The sequence below is a fragment of the Hyla sarda genome, chromosome 7 (genome assembly GCF_029499605.1).
Source record: "Hyla sarda isolate aHylSar1 chromosome 7, aHylSar1.hap1, whole genome shotgun sequence".
Classification (NCBI taxonomy): Eukaryota; Metazoa; Chordata; class Amphibia; order Anura; family Hylidae; genus Hyla; species Hyla sarda.
In genome coordinates, this window is record NC_079195.1 from 31,945,530 (window position 1) to 31,962,904 (window position 17,375).

General features: G+C 41.0%; 1 protein-coding gene across 1 annotated transcript; it reads left to right on the plus strand.

Moving 5' to 3' along the window:
- The first annotated feature begins 507 nt into the window (after window positions 1–507).
- Window positions 508–11,469, plus strand: LOC130283109 (uncharacterized). The gene is made up of 3 exons (XM_056532295.1): window positions 508–635; window positions 10,451–10,873; window positions 11,362–11,469. The coding sequence occupies exons 1-3, from the start codon at window positions 537–539 to the stop codon at window positions 11,467–11,469; spliced, it is 630 nt and encodes a 209-aa protein (XP_056388270.1). The 5' UTR covers window positions 508–536.
- Window positions 11,470–17,375: the final 5,906 nt, after the last annotated feature.

Sequence of the window (17,375 nt, forward strand, 5' to 3'; positions counted from 1 at the left end):
ACTGTACCCCCTGAATATAAAACTAGCATCCACTATACTCCTTGATAGTGTTGAGCGCCATAGGCCATATTCGAATTTGCGATATTTCGCGAATATATGGACGAATATTCATCGCTAAATTCGCATATTCGTAATATTCGCGTTTTATTTTCGCATATGCGAAAATTTACGTATGTGAAAATTAGTGTGGTGTCCCAGTACCGCATTTCATACGGTACTTATTTATTTATGGGTCCCCATAGCCAGAGTCCCTAGGACGTAGGGATCCCTGTAATCTAGTCTACCCCTAGTCGCCTCTATCTTAATGTATAATTAGTAATTTATGCATAGAAAATATAAATAGTATAGTATAAATGTAAAGAAATGGTTAATTACTTGTTTCCGTGGTGTCGCAGGGCCTTCGGGTCATGTGATGCGTTCCAAGCCTCACTCTGGATGTGTTCCAAGCCTCACTTTGGTATCTCTAGCCTCGTTTTGGTTTGATAATGTATATAGATCCTGTGACGTAGGCAATCCCATCACACCATGTAAGGTGAATGGCAGACGTTCGGACCAATCAGATTCGCCACGCCCACTGCCCATATAAGGGAGCGGCGGCCATGTTTCTCTCTCTTACCTTGTGGGCTGTCAAGCAAGTAAGACCTGTACAGCAGTAATCGCAGTGAGTTAGGCCCGAGCCTTGCGGCAACGGCTGAACAATTATAATTATAGATTATAAATTATAAATATGATTCAGCATACCAGCCCTCAGCCTGGCATCACAAACTCTCCTAGGGTTAACATTAACCCCTTATATACCTATACCATACCACCACTACCATACACCCCCCAAGGGCTACCATTTTAGCATATGCGAAAATTAGCATTTACAAAAATTAGCATAAGCGAAAATTCGCATATGCGAAAATTTGCACGACAGTCTCATACAGTAGTATTAGAGCCTTCTTTACACCACACAAGCTAGAAGCAGAGAGGGGTGATCACTGTGATGTGTACTGTGAAAAAAACAAAAAAAAAAAGAATATTCGTAATTACGAATATATAGTGCTATATTCGCGAATTCGCGAATATGCGATATTCGCGAATAAAATTCGCGAATATTCGCAAGCAACACTACTCCTTGAATATAATACTGCCACCTACTGTACCTCCTGAATATAAAAGTACCATCCACTGTACTCCTTGAATATAATACTGCCACCCACTGCACCCCCTGAATATAAAACTACCATCCACTGTACCTCCTGCATATAATACTGCCACCCACTGTACCCCCTGAATATAATACTGCCACCTACTGTTCACCCTGAATATAATACTGCCACACACTGTACCCTCTGAATATAAAACTACCATCCACTGTACCTCCTGCATATAATACTGCCACCCATTGTACTCCCTGGATATAATACTGCCACCTACTGTACCCCCTGAATATAAAACTACCACCCACTGTACTCCTTGAATATAATACTGCTGCCTACTGTACCCCTGAATATAAAACTATCATCCACTGTACTCCTTGAATATAATACTGCCACCTACTGTACCCCCTGAATATAAAACTACCATCCACTGAACTCCTTGAATATAATACTGCCACTCACTGCACCCCCAGAATTTATAACTACCATCCACTGTACCTCCTGCATATAATACTGCCACCCACTGTACTCCTTGAATATAATACTGCCACCTACTGTACCCCTGAATATAAAACTACCATCCACTGTATCTCCTGCATATAGTACTGCCACCCACTGTACCCCCTGAATATAATACTGCCACCTACTGTTCACTCTGAATATAATGCTGCCCCACAGTGTACCTCTTAAATATAATACTGCCACACACTGTACCCTCTGAATATAAAACTACCATCCACTGTACCTCCTGCATATAATACTGCCCCCCATTCTACTCCCTGAATATAATACTGCCACCTACTGTACCCCCTGAATATAAAACTACCACCCACTGTACTCCTTGAATATAATACTGCCACCTACTGTACCCCCTGAATATAAAACTACCATCCACTGTACTCCTTGAATATAATACTCCCACCTACTTAATCCCACTGAATATAAAACTACCGTCCACTGTACTCCTTGAATATAATACTTCCGCCTACTGTACCCCTGAATATAAAACTACCATCCACTGTACTCCTTGAATATAATACTGCCACCTACTGCACCCCCACAATATAAAACTACCATCCACTGTACCTCCTGCATATAATACTGCCACCTACTGTACCCCCTGAATATAAAACTACCACCCACTGCACTCCTTGAATATAATACTGCCACCTACTGTACCCCCTGAATATAAAACTACCACACACTGTACTCCTTGAATATAATATTGCCACCTACTTAATCCCCTGAATATAAAACTACCATCCACTGTACTCCTTGAATATAATACTGCCACCTACTTAATCCCCTGAATATAAAACTACCGTCCACTGTACTCCTTGAATATAATACTGCCGCCTACTGTACCCCTGAATATAAAACTACCATCCATTGTACTCCTTAAATATAATACTGCCACCTACTGTACCCCCTGAATATAAAACTACCATCCACTGTACTCCTTGAATATAATACTCCCACCTACTTAATCCCCCTGAATATAAAACTACCGTCCACTGTACTCCTCGAATATAATACTGCCGCCTACTGTACCCCTGAATATAAAACTACCATCCACTGTACTCCTTGAATATAATACTGCCACCTACTGTACCCCCTGAATATAAAACTACCATCCACTGTACTCCTTGAATATAATACTCCCACCTACTTAATCCCCCTGAATATAAAACTACCATCCACTGTACCTCCTGCATATAATACTGCCACCCACTGTACCCCCTGAATATAATACTGCCACCTACTGTACCCCCTGAATATAAAACTACCACCCACTGTACTCCTTGAATATAATACTGCCACCTACTGTACCCCCTGAATATAAAACTACCATCCACTGTACTCCTTGAATATAATACTCCCACCTACTTAATCCCACTGAATATAAAACTACCGTCCACTGTACTCCTTGAATATAATACTTCCGCCTACTGTACCCCTGAATATAAAACTACCATCCACTGTACTCCTTGAATATAATACTGCCACCCACTGCACCCCCACAATATAAAACTACCATCCACTGTACCTCCTGCATATAATACTACCACCTACTGTACCCCCTGAATATAAAACTGCCACCCACTGCACTCCTTGAATATAATACTGCCACCTACTGTACCCCCTGAATATAAAACTACCACACACTGTACTCCTTGAATATAATATTGCCACCTACTTAATCCCCTGAATATAAAACTACCATCCACTGTACTCCTTGAATATAATACTGCCACCTACTTAATCCCCTGAATATAAAACTACCGTCCACTGTACTCCTTGAATATAATACTGCCGCCTACTGTACCCCTGAATATAAAACTACCATCCACTGTACTCCTTAAATATAATACTGCCACCTACTGTACCCCCTGAATATAAAACTACCATCCACTGTACTCCTTGAATATAATACTCCCACCTACTTAATCCCCCTGAATATAAAACTACCGTCCACTGTACTCCTCGAATATAATACTGCCGCCTACTGTACCCCTGAATATAAAACTACCATCCACTGTACTCCTTGAATATAATACTGCCACCTACTGTACCCCCTGAATATAAAACTACCATCCACTGTACTCCTTGAATATAATACTCCCACCTACTTAATCCCCCTGAATATAAAACTACCATCCACTGTACCTCCTGCATATAATACTGCCACCCACTGTACCCCCTGAATATAATACTGCCACCTACTGTTCACCCTGAATATAATGCTGCCACACACTGTACCTCTTTAATATAAGGCTGCATTCACACCACGTTTTGTACATATGGCTCCCGGCGGGAGGAGGGGCAAACTGGGCACTCCGGTACCCCAGCCGGATCAGCCCGTGACTCCATTTACTTTAATGAGCCTACCGGAGTCAAACGGTGACTCCGGTCGGCTCAGTTTTGACCCGTATGCGGTTTTGTGACCGGACCTAAAACCGTAGTATACTCCGGCACCCGTATGTACAAAACATGGTGTGAATGCAGCCTAATACTGCCACACATTGTGCCCCTGAATATAAACCCTCAAAAATAACCATGCCATGGTTGGCAGTCAGCATGGTGGCAGAAGTGGAAATTCTGGAGCCAAACGTGCCTACCTTTCCGGGAGGTAGTGGAACAGGGGAGACGGCGCCAGAAGCAGTCAATTAGTGCGGACTGTAGGTGGGAAAATCAGCTACTCGGAGGTGTGACAGGTTTTCATCAGGCATCCGGAGGAGGTTCACGTAGCCACCTGCAAGATATGTCGGCAGAAGGTGAAGCGTGGCCAGGGTCCCAATGTCGGCACCATGGCCCTGCGTCAACACATGCTTCGCCACCATAAAGCAGCCTGGGAGAACCGTGGCTCCGATGTAATGGTCCAGCCTGCTGCATCACCCAGTGGCCATCCGCTCCCTCCTTCATCCAGCCAAGGCTCCACCACCTCAGCCGAAGGGAGCTGTGTGTCATATCCTCCTTCTGTCGCTCCAGATGCTCCTGCTTCTCCCACTTTTAGTCCGACATTCCACCAACAATCCATCGGCGAAGCCATGTCCAAGAGACAACAGTATGCGCCCACTCATCCAACGGCGCATAAGTTGAATGTGCTCCTGTCTAAGTTGCTGGTGCTGCAGTCCCTCCCTTTTCAAGTGGTGGACTCTGCACCTTTCAGAGAATTGATGGCTTGTGCCGAGCCGAGGTGGAGAGTCCCAAGCCGTAATTTTTTTGCGAGGAATGCAGTACCAGCCCTGCATAATTTTGTACAAGAGAAGGTGGGCCAGTCCTTGAGCCTGTCGGTGTGTTCAAAAGTGCACGGCAGCGCCGACGTGTGGAGCTGTAACTAATGGGCAGGGACAATGCATGTCTTTTACAGCTCACTGGGTAAATGTGGTTCCTGCACAGCCACAACAGAAACTTGGACCAGTCACACTTCTTCCTCCTCCATGCTTTCGATCTCTTTTAAGTTGGTCCTGTGACAGTGTGCGCCTCCGCCTCCTCATCCTCCACCGTGTCCTCGGCCTTCACTACACGTACAAATCTCAGTGGCCCTTCATCGTACCATGTGTGTAGGGCACATCGGTTTCACGCTGTTCTTCACATGGTTTGCTTTGGCGAACGGAGTCACACAGGGGAGGAACTGCTAAAATCCATTCGTCAAGAAATCCGAGTATGGCTTACTCCACGAAATCTGGAAATTGGAACCATGGTGACCGACAACGGGAAGAACATTGTGTCCGCGCTGCAACAAGGAAGTGTGAAACATGCGCCCTGCATGGCACGTGTTGAATCTGGTTGTCAAGCATTCCTGAAATCTTAACCCCATTTGCAAGACATCCTAACAATGGGAAGGAAACTGTGCATGCACTTCAGCCACTCGTACACCGCAAAGCACACCCTCCATGAGCTGCAGCGTCAGAATGGTATCCCACCACATAGTCTTCTTTGTGACATTGCCACACGTTGGAATTCCACCCTCCATATGTTGGACAGACTATACGAACAAAGAAAAGACATCACCAATTTCTTGATGATCCAAGCAGATAAGGGTACCCCCTGTGTAACTTCAATGTGAACCAGTGGCAGCTCATACGTGACACCTGCCGTTTGCTGAGGCCCTTTGAGGAAGCCACATTATTTGTGAGTCGCCTGGATTTTGGGATGAACGACGTAATTCCACTCCTACATTGCCTACAACAAATGGTTAAAATGATGCTGGTCACGGCAATGGAGACGTTGCGCCTACATCTCACGGCAACTTGAGCCCTGTGGGGGCTGAACTGAAGGAGGAGGAAAATGAGGGGCAGAGTGGAGCACAGTTTAGGTTGGATGAGATGGGCTATTGGGTACTGCGAATGCCTGCTCCTGACTGATCCTGTGTCTTTCAGGAACTACTTGCCTCAGTGATGCTTCTGGCCTTGAGCCTTTAATTTTTGGATGTTTAGCAGTAGCTAAATACATTCTTAATGCAAATTTCAACATTGACTTTTAAATGTAAGGGGTTATGAAACCCTCTTGGGTACTGTGAATGCCTGCTCCTGACTCATCCTGTGTCTTTCAGGAACTACTTGCCTCACTGATGCTTCTGGCCTTGGGCCTTTAATTTTTGGATGTTTAGCAGTAGATAAATACATGCTTAATGCAAATTTCAACATTGACTTTTAAATGTAAGGGGTTACGAGGACCTCACTAAACTATCCAATCAGTAGTAGCGACGGGCGGTGTGTACAAAAGGCAGGGACTTAATCAATGCAAGCTAATGACCCACACTTAGTGGGAATTCCTCGTTCATGGGAAATAATTGCAATCACGAACGGGGTTCTGAGGGTAACCTGCACCTGTCGGCGAAGGATAGTCACACGCTGGTCCGTTCAGTGTAGCGCCCGTGCAGCCCCGGACATCTAAGGGCATCACAGACTTGTTATTGCTCGATCTTGTGTGGCTGAACGCCACTTGTCCCTCTAAGAAGTTGGACGCGGACCGCCGGGGGTTGTGTAACTAGTTATCATGGAGGAATCTCATTTGTTGCTGGATGTTTGCACTAGCTACATACATGCCTAATTGAAATTTCAAAATTGAGCATTGTGCAATGTAATGGGTTATGAAAGCCTCTTGGGTACTGCTGATGCCTACTCCTGTGTCTTTCAGGAACTACTTGCCTTGTGATGCTTCTGGGCTTGGGCCTTTAATTTTTGGATTTTTGGAATAGATACATACATGCTTAATTTAAATTTCAACATTTATGGTGCAATGTATGGGTTATTAAACCCTCTTGGGTTCTGTTTTTTTCAAATTTTCTGATAATTTTCTCAGTAATAAACTTGAATTTTCTAGAGTAATAACCAATACACCATTGGACGCTTGTTATGTGTGATTTTTTAATTAAAATTTGCAAAAATAATACGGTGAGGGATGAACTCTGCTTCTTTATTTCAGAAAACATTACTTTAGAGACAAATTTCTTTTTGTGGTCCACCATCCTGCATTATAGAGTCTTCTGGACTCTTGGATATGCACTTGTTCTTACACAAACGTATACAAAAGTACACAAACATACCTAAAACAACTTTAATATTTTCTTCTGACTGAGGGAACTATTGAATTCTTCTAGTACACCTTTTAATAAGCACTGAAGTTACCCTTTTTTATTCAGTCTATTCTTTATTGTGGGAATCTCTATTTTGTGCAAGGCTTTATTTGATTGAACTGGGCTACAAGTGATTGTTGTGTCATGTGACTCAGCACTGTTATCCACTTTTAATGAGAGTGTCTCAAGGTTGTCACTCTTTACTTTCTATTAAAATTGGAGTGTATGTCTGAAGTTCTGAGATAGAATCTGCTATCTGGTGATCTCGAGTTAAATAATTAAAATCCACGAATGAATTACTTGTTGCTTCTTTGGATGGACTTATTTCCTATGTGTGTGATCCATAGTGGCTTCCCATTGCTTCAGCCACCTCAAGGATATGGCATTCAGACACTGTATAGTCTAGAATCTGCTATCAGGTGATCTTGAGTTAAATAATTAAAATCCTCTAATTAATTACTTGTTGCTTCTTTGGATGGACCAATTTCCTATGTGTATGATGCATAGTGGCTTCGCATTGCTACAGCCACCAACTCCAGGCTGTGTCATTCAGGCAATATATGGTTTACTGATACCGCTGCTAGGCCTGGGTCTTGGAAATTTTTTTTTTGTTATGATAGCTGATAGGTAGCACCAGCTATCCAAAATCTTCATTTAAAATTTAAAAAATTCTGGTGTCTTTTCTTAGGGATTGTGAAGCCCTGGGGTGTACTCATGCTTCTGCCAACTCCAGGCTGTGTCATTCAGCCACTATATGGTGTTCTCATGCTTCAGCCTCATCCAAGCTGTGTCATTCAGCCACTATTAGTGTTGAGCGGCATAGGCCATATTCGAATTCGCGAATATTCGCGAATATATGGACGAATATTCGTCATATTCGCGAATATTCGCATATTCGTAATATTCTCGTTTTATTTTCGCATATGCGAATATTCGCATGTGCGAAAATTATCATATGCGAAAATTTGCATATACAAAAAATAGCATAAGCGAAAATTCGCACATGCGAAAATTAGCATATGCAAATTTTCGTATATGCGAAAATTCGCGCACCAGTCTCACACAGTAGTATTAGAGCCTTCTTACACCACATAAGCTGGAAGTAGAGAGGGATGATCACTGTGATGTGTACTGTAAAAAAAAAAAAAAAAAAAAAAAAGAATATTCGTAATTACGAATATATAGCGCTATATTCGCGAATATTCGCGAATTCGCGAATATGCGATATTCGCGAATAAAATTCGAATTGCGAATATTCGCGAGCAACACTAGCCACTATATGGTCTCCTCATGCTGCCAAAACCTCCACGCTGTGTCATTCAGCCTCTATATGGTCTCCTCATGCTCCCAACACCTCCACGCTGTGTCATTCAGCCACTATATGGTGTCCTCATGCTGCCAACACCTCCATGCTGTGTCATTCAGCCACTATATGGTCTCTTCATGCTGCCAATACCACCAAGCTGTGTCATTCAGCCACTATATGGTGTCCTCATGCTTCAGCCTCATCCAAGCTGTGTCATAAAGCCACTATATGGTGTCCTGATGCTGCCAACACCTCCACGCTGTGCCATTCAGCCACTATATGGTCTCCTCATGCTGCAAAAAAATTCCACACTGCGTCATTCAGCCACTATATGGTCTCCTTATACTGATGCCACCTCCAGGCTCTGTCCTTGTGCCGCTCTGCGGCAGTCATTCTAAAAGTGATGCCGGTAATCTGCATGTTATTCTGAATAACAGTATTATTTCCCTACCCCAGCACACTCCATATGCGTGTTAGAACACAGCAAAGTGTCCTATACCCCTATTTAGGCTCTCTGTATGCTATAAATAGCCTTTTTTAATATAGATCCGCTGTAAATAAATTCGGGTCGAAACAAACTTTTTCGGAAAATTCTGTGAATCGGCCGAATCCAATTTTTGAAAAGTTCGCTCATCTCTACTATTGAACAACTGCAATCTATGGTTATCAAACCCTCAGATAAAGGGGGAAATGTAGTACTCTGGCCCCTAGTATTATATGAGAAAGAGGCCTTCAGACAGCTAAAAGATACTACCTGTTACAAGCGTCTGACTTGCAATCCTTTGAGTAAATTTCAAGGGGAACTTTCATTCTATCACAGGCTACCAACAAAGGCATCATTGCTACTCAACAAAAAATGTGTCTAAAGGTTGAAAGTCCTATGATTGCAACGTTATACTTGCTCCCCAAAGTAAACAGATTGACAACCCGCCAGGTAGACCAATTGTATCTGGATGTAACAATATGTGTGAACCTATCTGCTAGTTAATTGACCATGTACTTAGGCCCTTGGTAGAAAGTTTGCCATCTTATATCACGGATACTACCGATGCCCTACGCAGAATGGAGGACATCCAACTGGATGATGACATGATGATATTCACAAGCGACGTGGAGTCCTTGTATACATCAATTCGGCATTAGTGTTGCTCGCGAATATTCGCAATTTGAATATTATTCGCGAATATCGCATATTCGCGAATTCGCGAATTTTGCGAATATAGCGCTATATATTCGTAATTACGAATATTCGTGTTTTTTTTTTTTTTTTTTTTTTTTTTCTTCACAGTACACATCACAGTGATCACCCCTCTCTGCTTCCAGCTTGTGTGGTGTAAAGAAGGCTCTAATACTACTGTGTGAGACTGGCGAGCGAAAATTCGCATATGCGAAAATTAGCATATGCGAATTTTCGTATATGCGAATTTTACCTTATGCTAATTTTGTATATGCTAATTTTCACATCTGTAAATTTTCGCATATGCGAATTTTCGCATATGCGAAAATAAAACGAGGGTATAACGACTATGCGAATATTCGCGAATATATGACGAATATTCGTCCATATATTCGCGAATATTCGCGAATTCGAATATGGCCTATGCCGCTCAACACTATTCGGCATCAAGATGGACTTCGGGCAGTTGGTGATTTCCTGAGGATATCTGAAATTGAACATGACTTAGGTGAGTTTATAATTGAACTCCTCAATTTTGCCTTAACTCAAAACTTTTTCTCATTTAAAGGGAAATTAATTTACAAACGCAAGGTACCGCAACGGGCGCAGCATGTGCACCCTTGTGTGCTAATTTGTTTTTAGGTGCCTGGGAAAGGTCTATCTTTCTCAGACCCCCACCTCTAATTGAAAAAGTGCAAATATGGGCGGGGTATATTGATGATGTTATCTTTGTTTGGAAGGGATCTGTGGAGGAGCTACGGACATTCATGACCGCTTTGAACACCAACAACCAAAACATCAAACTCACCTATAAAGCTGGAAGAAATCATATGGATTTCCTGGACATGACATTTAATGTAGATTCACGAGGGTATGTACATTCTGACCTTTTTCGCAAACCTACATCCACCAATTCGCTATTACATGCTCGTTCATCGCACCCCCAAAATCTGATTAAGGGCATTCCCATTAGACAGTTTCTACATTTAAAGCGTATCTGCTCTAAAAAGGAGATTTTTGAAAGATGGGCTACTGAACTCTGGAACAGGTTCTCTGAACGAGGATACAAAGACAATTGGATTCGAAGTGCATATATAAGAGCTAAGCACACAAACAGAAGACATCTACTGCAACCTAGGAACAAGCCCAAGAAAGATGATCAGGTAAGATTTATAGCATCTTACTAGTGTTGAGCGGCATAGGCCATATTCGAATTCGCGAATATTCGCGAATATATGTACGAATATTCGTCATACATTCGCATATTCGTAATATTTTCGTTTTGTTTTCGCATATGCGTAAACTTCGCATATGCGAAAATTCACATGCACGAAAATTCGCATATGCGAAAAGTAGCATATGCAGATTTTCGCGTATGCGAAAATTCGCACACCAGTCTCACACAGTAGTATTAGAGCCTTCTTTACACCACACAAGCTGGAAGCAGAGAGGGATGATCACTGTGATGTGTACTGTGAAAAAATGAAAAAAAAAAAACGAATATTCGTAATTACGAATATATAGCGCTATATTCGCGAATATTCGCGAATCCGCGAATATGCGATATTCGCGAATAAAATTTGCATTGCGAATATTCGCGAGCAACACTACATCTTACAATGCCTCAGGTTCCACTCTTTTTGGGGCTCAGAAACCAGAGTGGGGTTGCCACCTATGTGGCAAATGTGTAGCATCTGCCAATATATGTGCAGATTCAAGTTACTCTAATTTTGATGGCTCCATTGCACTTCAGATTTGACACACAATTTCATGCAGAACTGATTGGGTAATATACCATGCTACCCATGTGGTCTTGTTTATGTAGACATGACCACTCGTGAATTGAAGAAGAGAGCGAGAGAACATGTTCTTGGGATAATAGCGGCCAAACACGAGAATGACTTCACGCGTCTGACAATGGTTCCTCGGCCCTTCAAAATATTTCATGACTGTGACCCATGTGGCGTCCAGGTGAGGGGTGTTGACTGCATCTTTCCTGGTAGCCGGGGAGGAAATTGGATAATAAAATTGGCCCAATTGGAGACAAAATAGATTTATAGAGTGAAAACATAACAACCCACGCTGGCGTTCCGGATATAACTGGAGTGCCGGCGTGTAGCGGGCAGAGCGCCAGTAGCCTTAAGTCTGGCTCCCTGCCATTGCAGGTGCGCTTCGCTCCCCACTCTCATATCATACCCGGACTTCAGAAACGTGAGTGTTTGGCCTTGGGCCATGCTTTCTTTTCACAGGCAACTTAGATTTTGGACAATAGTCCTAATATGAGCTATATCTGTGCCTTTTTCTTTAGGTACCATAGGAGAAGGCTAGGTAGGAGGTCCTTTCTATCTGCCTGATTTGGAACACATTTCTACATTCACGGCATCCTGATTATGTTAGTATTTTCTCTTTCTTTTACAGGTGCCTATGAATCCCTGGAAGTCCGTGTGTAGTTATGTAACTTAAGTATCAGGTCTTTGGTGCACAAATGTAATGCACATATCCTGAATACTGGGGACCCGTTTTTATATTATTTACACATCATATTTTGTCTTGTACTGAGGTACTGTCATTAACTACCCCTGATGAAACCGCTGTAAGCGGTGGAAACGCGTTGGGTTGTCTACATATAATTGTAGTGTACAAAAGGATATCTGTACAAGAGGCACAAACTAGTGTCATGATATCACAGGGTTTACTTCAGTGGTGTAATTTTATGCAATTTACAGTAAAAGTTACGTTTTAATATGCACTTCCCTATTTTCTATCTTGTTTATATTATTTGCTGGGAAATAAGATTATAATTTTGGACCTTCTGTGTGGTCCTACGTATACACAGTTTGGTTGATATTTGTCATTTCCCTGCCTGATATCTGTTTTTGATTAACACTTCATTATTGTTTCAGTCTTCACATCCTGCCATGCATCCTGCCTATTGCCTGAATGTAGCCTTATTATGTTTTTATCCTGCTCTATAGCCTATGTATGTATTATATATTTATATGCCATTTTTTATCCAGCGATGACACTTTGTACTATGCACTTGACACTTCATTAAAATAGCTGCTATTTATGCCAGTGTTTAGTTACATCTTGTCTCACTATAGTATATACCTCGGTTTCTTTGATTATAGATTTTTCTTTTTTTGCACCGCCACCCTCCATTTTTACTAGTATCATTTAGGTCTCACTTTGCTGGTGGTCCTTATGACTTCCGTTTATTAACAAGTACACATATTCACATAATAATATTTATTTCCTATTGGGCATCACCATATATATTTCTACATGCAGACTGTGTCAGCAGGGATGCATTTACTCACATATTTAGGGTATGTGTGTGTATATATATATATATATATATATATATATATATATATATATATATCTATCATTTTTTTTTACTTTTTTATATGAATATATTTTTCATCTCATGCAATTTTTCCTATGCATAATTAACCATTTCTTATATATACCTTTTACATATCCACTTCATTCCACTAGTTATGATTCATATCACATTTTAGTAATACATACTTACCACACCAAACCTTTTTGTTGACAATATATTTTTCACATTTCACATGTATGTATGTCAATAATTCACATGCTCTACTAACATCACATATTTCACACATCTGTTATTTTCTAGTTTTTAGCTTTGTTTCACTCTTTTTCTCAATCTCATCATATATGTTTGTATTTGGTGGTCATTTCCCTCTCTTGTTTGCACCACACTTATTTTTCTTTCACTTTTGTGTTTGTGCACTCTGGTGTTATTTTGTATTTATGTTGTTCATCTTAGTGTGTTGTCTGTATAGACTTGTATTTTTCTAAAACGTATTTATCTAAAATCACCATCACAATATTTACTGTATGATATACAGCTAAAATAATAGGATTCCTCAAAATAATATTTATGTTTTCATTATTAATTTTTCTATTATGTATTTTTATTTTTCTATATTTTTTTACATTTTTATTCTTATTTTGTCCATTTTGTCTATCTGTCTGTCTTGTCTATTTTTAATTTTTCGTTATCCATACAATTTTATTAGTTTATATTTCTCTACTATATTTTATTCACTCTTCTTTTGATTCTTCTTGTTCTTCTGCTAGTTTCATGGATTACTTCCCTCATCTGGGTCACTTATATCCACAGTACTGATACACTACACCTAATTCGGCATATTGTTCAGCAGGTTTGGTTCACTTAGGGTTAACATCTGCTCTCAGCAGGTTTGACAGCCTGTGCTCTTGCGATCCTGAAACACTGCCTCTGCCTTGCACACAGTGTTGACAGTTGCCGGGACAACGGGTCATGTGACCAGACTGGTCTCATGACAGGGATCTCATATCTGGAAGTGCTTTCAGTCTCTCACGCAGGCGCAGTAACTAATTACCCACGCTTGCAGCACCATTACATGGATCAGGTGAATGCCTCCCCTTCATTGTTCAGCATGTATGGATTTCTATGAATCGTTTTGTGTACACATGTGTTGCATATCTTCTTGTTATATGTAATTTAACAATGAATTGTATTTTTCAAGCTATGTTTTTAATATTTTTACTATTACTCTGCACAGTATGCACTAGTGCACTTTATATACCAGTATGCACTATTTTCTACATGAATTTATATTTACACTTATATAGTTTTTATTTGATTTGTATTAATGATCACTTTATGAAATTGTTTGGCACTAATGATTTGTATGGGCATAAAAGCCCTCATAGGTTTGTGTATCACTATGCTTGAAAAAGGCTCCAGGAGGAGCTGAAACGTTGTAATGCTGACATGAGATATTAAATCACTTATTTTGTTGGAGTGCTGCGCCTGTATCTGGTTTTTATCTTGGATGGACTCTGATCAAGTCCTTTGGGACGCTGGCACCAATTTTTTGGTTGGACTGGATAAGTAGTGCTGCTTTATTTTGGGATTATATATATATAATTTTTTTTTACTTTTTTATATGAATATATTTTTCATCTCATGCAATTTTTCCTATGCATAATTAACCATTTATTATATATACCTTTTACATATCCACTTCATTCCACTAGTTATGATTCATATCACATTTTAGTAATACATACTTACCACACCAAACCTTTTTGTTGACAATATATTTTTCACATTTCACATGTATGTATGTCAATAATTCACATGCTCTACTAACATCACATATTTCACACATCTGTTATTTTCTAGTTTTTAGCTTTGTTTCACACTTTTTTTCTCAATCTCATCATATATGTTTGTATTTGGTGGTCATTTCCCTCTCTTGTTTGCACCACACTTATTTTTCTTTCACTTTTGTGTTTGTGCACTCTGGTGTTATTTTGTATTTATGTTGTTCATCTTAGTGTGTTGTCTGTATAGACTTGTATTTTTGTATTCACTGGCCACCATTCTTCTGTTTATGCACTCTGTGTCTACTAGGGGAGCTCTATTCCCCTATCTGTACGCCGACTGCCTATCTCCTCTCGGCATCCAGTATGGAGCCACATTTTAGCTCTGCCCTGTGTGCCGACATCAGGTCATATGATCGGACCTCCGAACACATGACTACACCTTGTGACATCCTTTCGCTCCTGCCTCTGTGCACTTCTATACTGGAGCCACGGCGATAGTATGCGCATCATTTAGATGCGCAGGTTGCATCTCTGATGTCAGAAGCCGGCGTGCCACGCATATATCCTCTCACCGCAATGTGCAGCTTTGGTTGTGATATATGATCGCAATGATTATGACGTTACCCACCATTGGGCGGATATCTAGCTTTATACACAGGTATGGGCATTCCTTCATTAACTGCCGTTGGGCAGGAGTTTATTCTTCATCCATTGGGCAGTCTTTATGCCATTCATTTGATGGCTTACTACTATTGGCTAAAGCAACATATATATACCCACCTGGCTGGAGGTTTTAGACACGCCCCTGATGAAGCACAAGCGAAACGTATGTTTGGGTTAAAGGTGGTAGGTAGGCAGTGCATGGCAGGATGTTCTGTTTTTGTATTTGTACATTTTGTATGTCTTCTCTGTTTTAGGCTATCTTTATGTCATTCTCTGGTCCACTGTTTGCCTATGTTTGCCCCGTGGATTCATTATCTTTTCCATGACCTGGTTAAATGCTGGCATTATTTGTAAAATTTTGTTTCCCTGTTTTCCATGCCGCTGTATAAACCATACCCCCCCCCCCCCACACACACACACACTTTTATGTAGTTGTCAATTTGGTGCCTTGTTTTTGTACCCTGTGCTATATATTAAATGTATGTTTATTTGCATATATGTTCAATAGAGTGGTAATCTTTTACATTACTGTTTTTTTTGTTGTTTTTTGGTGTATATATTTAATAAGTCCTGTCATGTTTATGTGTTCGTTCATGTGTTAATCTGGGTGCACAACATCACATGTCTGGGCAGATAAGAGTTATGGTGCATTATTTGATTGACATAAGTTGTGATGTGAAGTGTTATGTAGTGGTAAGTAAGGGGGAGGCATCCGGTAGAGTTCTAGCTAATGAAACCAGTCTACTTTGAGTCACCAATAGTGCGAGATAAAAGTTTACTTTTCTTTGTCTCTATGCAAATATACACATGAATATAGATGCAACGTGAGCAATAAGTATAGAATATGTCACTAAATATACTTTCAAAGGTGCTATTGACATGTAATTGTTGCAAATGTTAGTAAATACATTTAGTGAGTAAAATGGTGATGTGTTTAATACTTATTTCACCCACTGCAGACAGATACAGTAACTGCCAAGCACATAGTCCTGGTTGCGTGATATTGCAGTATCACAGCACGTCACTTAGCCCACTCACCCACCCCCCTCCCCCTATTGATCCTGACAAGTGTATGTGAGCAGCAATGCATATGACTCACTACTGTGCACTCTCTTACCTAAAACAGGACACAGACAGCGCTCTGTGGTGTGATAACTTTACAACAAGAATAGATGTAGTAAAGGTGGCGCAAGTTGCACCCCGCCAAGTACAACCATGGAACAGAGATTATAATGTAAATGCCTGTGGCCAGTCCACATCAAAACGTGACCACAATGTAAGACTTCCTCCATCTTGATGATGGGATTCAGAGGCCCTGGACATGAACAACTGAAAGAGATCTCAAGTTTAATCACTCATGATTCAACGCGTTTCACAGTAAGACTGCTTCATCAGGCACTCTCTTACCTGGCCTTGTGAAAGTGTATGGTGTCCTTCAAGTTTCTCACCCACTTTCCAGTCTTTGATAGGGGTCAGTGCTCCTGTACATAATTTATGGGAAAAGAGTAGACCATGTTGGTGATGGCCACATCTGTCAGAGGACCCTCGTAGTAAAAAGGAACAGCACCATACTCAATAAAACATATTTTCCAAAAGACAAACAACAGAGTCCTGCTACCCATTGCTGTAGAAATACACATAGAATTTTACACACAGAAAATAAATGTCCTGTCATTTTTGGCTAGGTTCAGACTGAGGAATCTCCAGACGGAAATTTTCCATCTAGAGATTCCAAGTGTGGCCATCGCCGTCTGAATCAGTCAGCGCTAGGACCGCGCGCGGACATTGCAGACCCCAATAGACTGCAATGTGTTCCATGAGTATATCCGCCTGAAGAATGAGCAACGCCATTCTTCAGGTGAATATTTG

What these genes read in the sequence shown, in the direction of transcription:
- LOC130283109 (XM_056532295.1), top strand. Translation starts at nt 537, where the DNA reads ATGGCAGACGTTCGGACCAATCAGATTCGCCACGCCCACTGCCCATAT. An exon ending in CCTTGTGGGCTGTCAAGCAA is followed by an intron (nt 636 to 10,450) that starts GTAAGACCTGTA and finishes TTTGTTTGGAAG; the next exon opens with GGATCTGTGGAGGAGCTACG. An exon ending in AGCCCAAGAAAGATGATCAG is followed by an intron (nt 10,874 to 11,361) that starts GTAAGATTTATA and finishes TTTGGGGCTCAG; the next exon opens with AAACCAGAGTGGGGTTGCCA.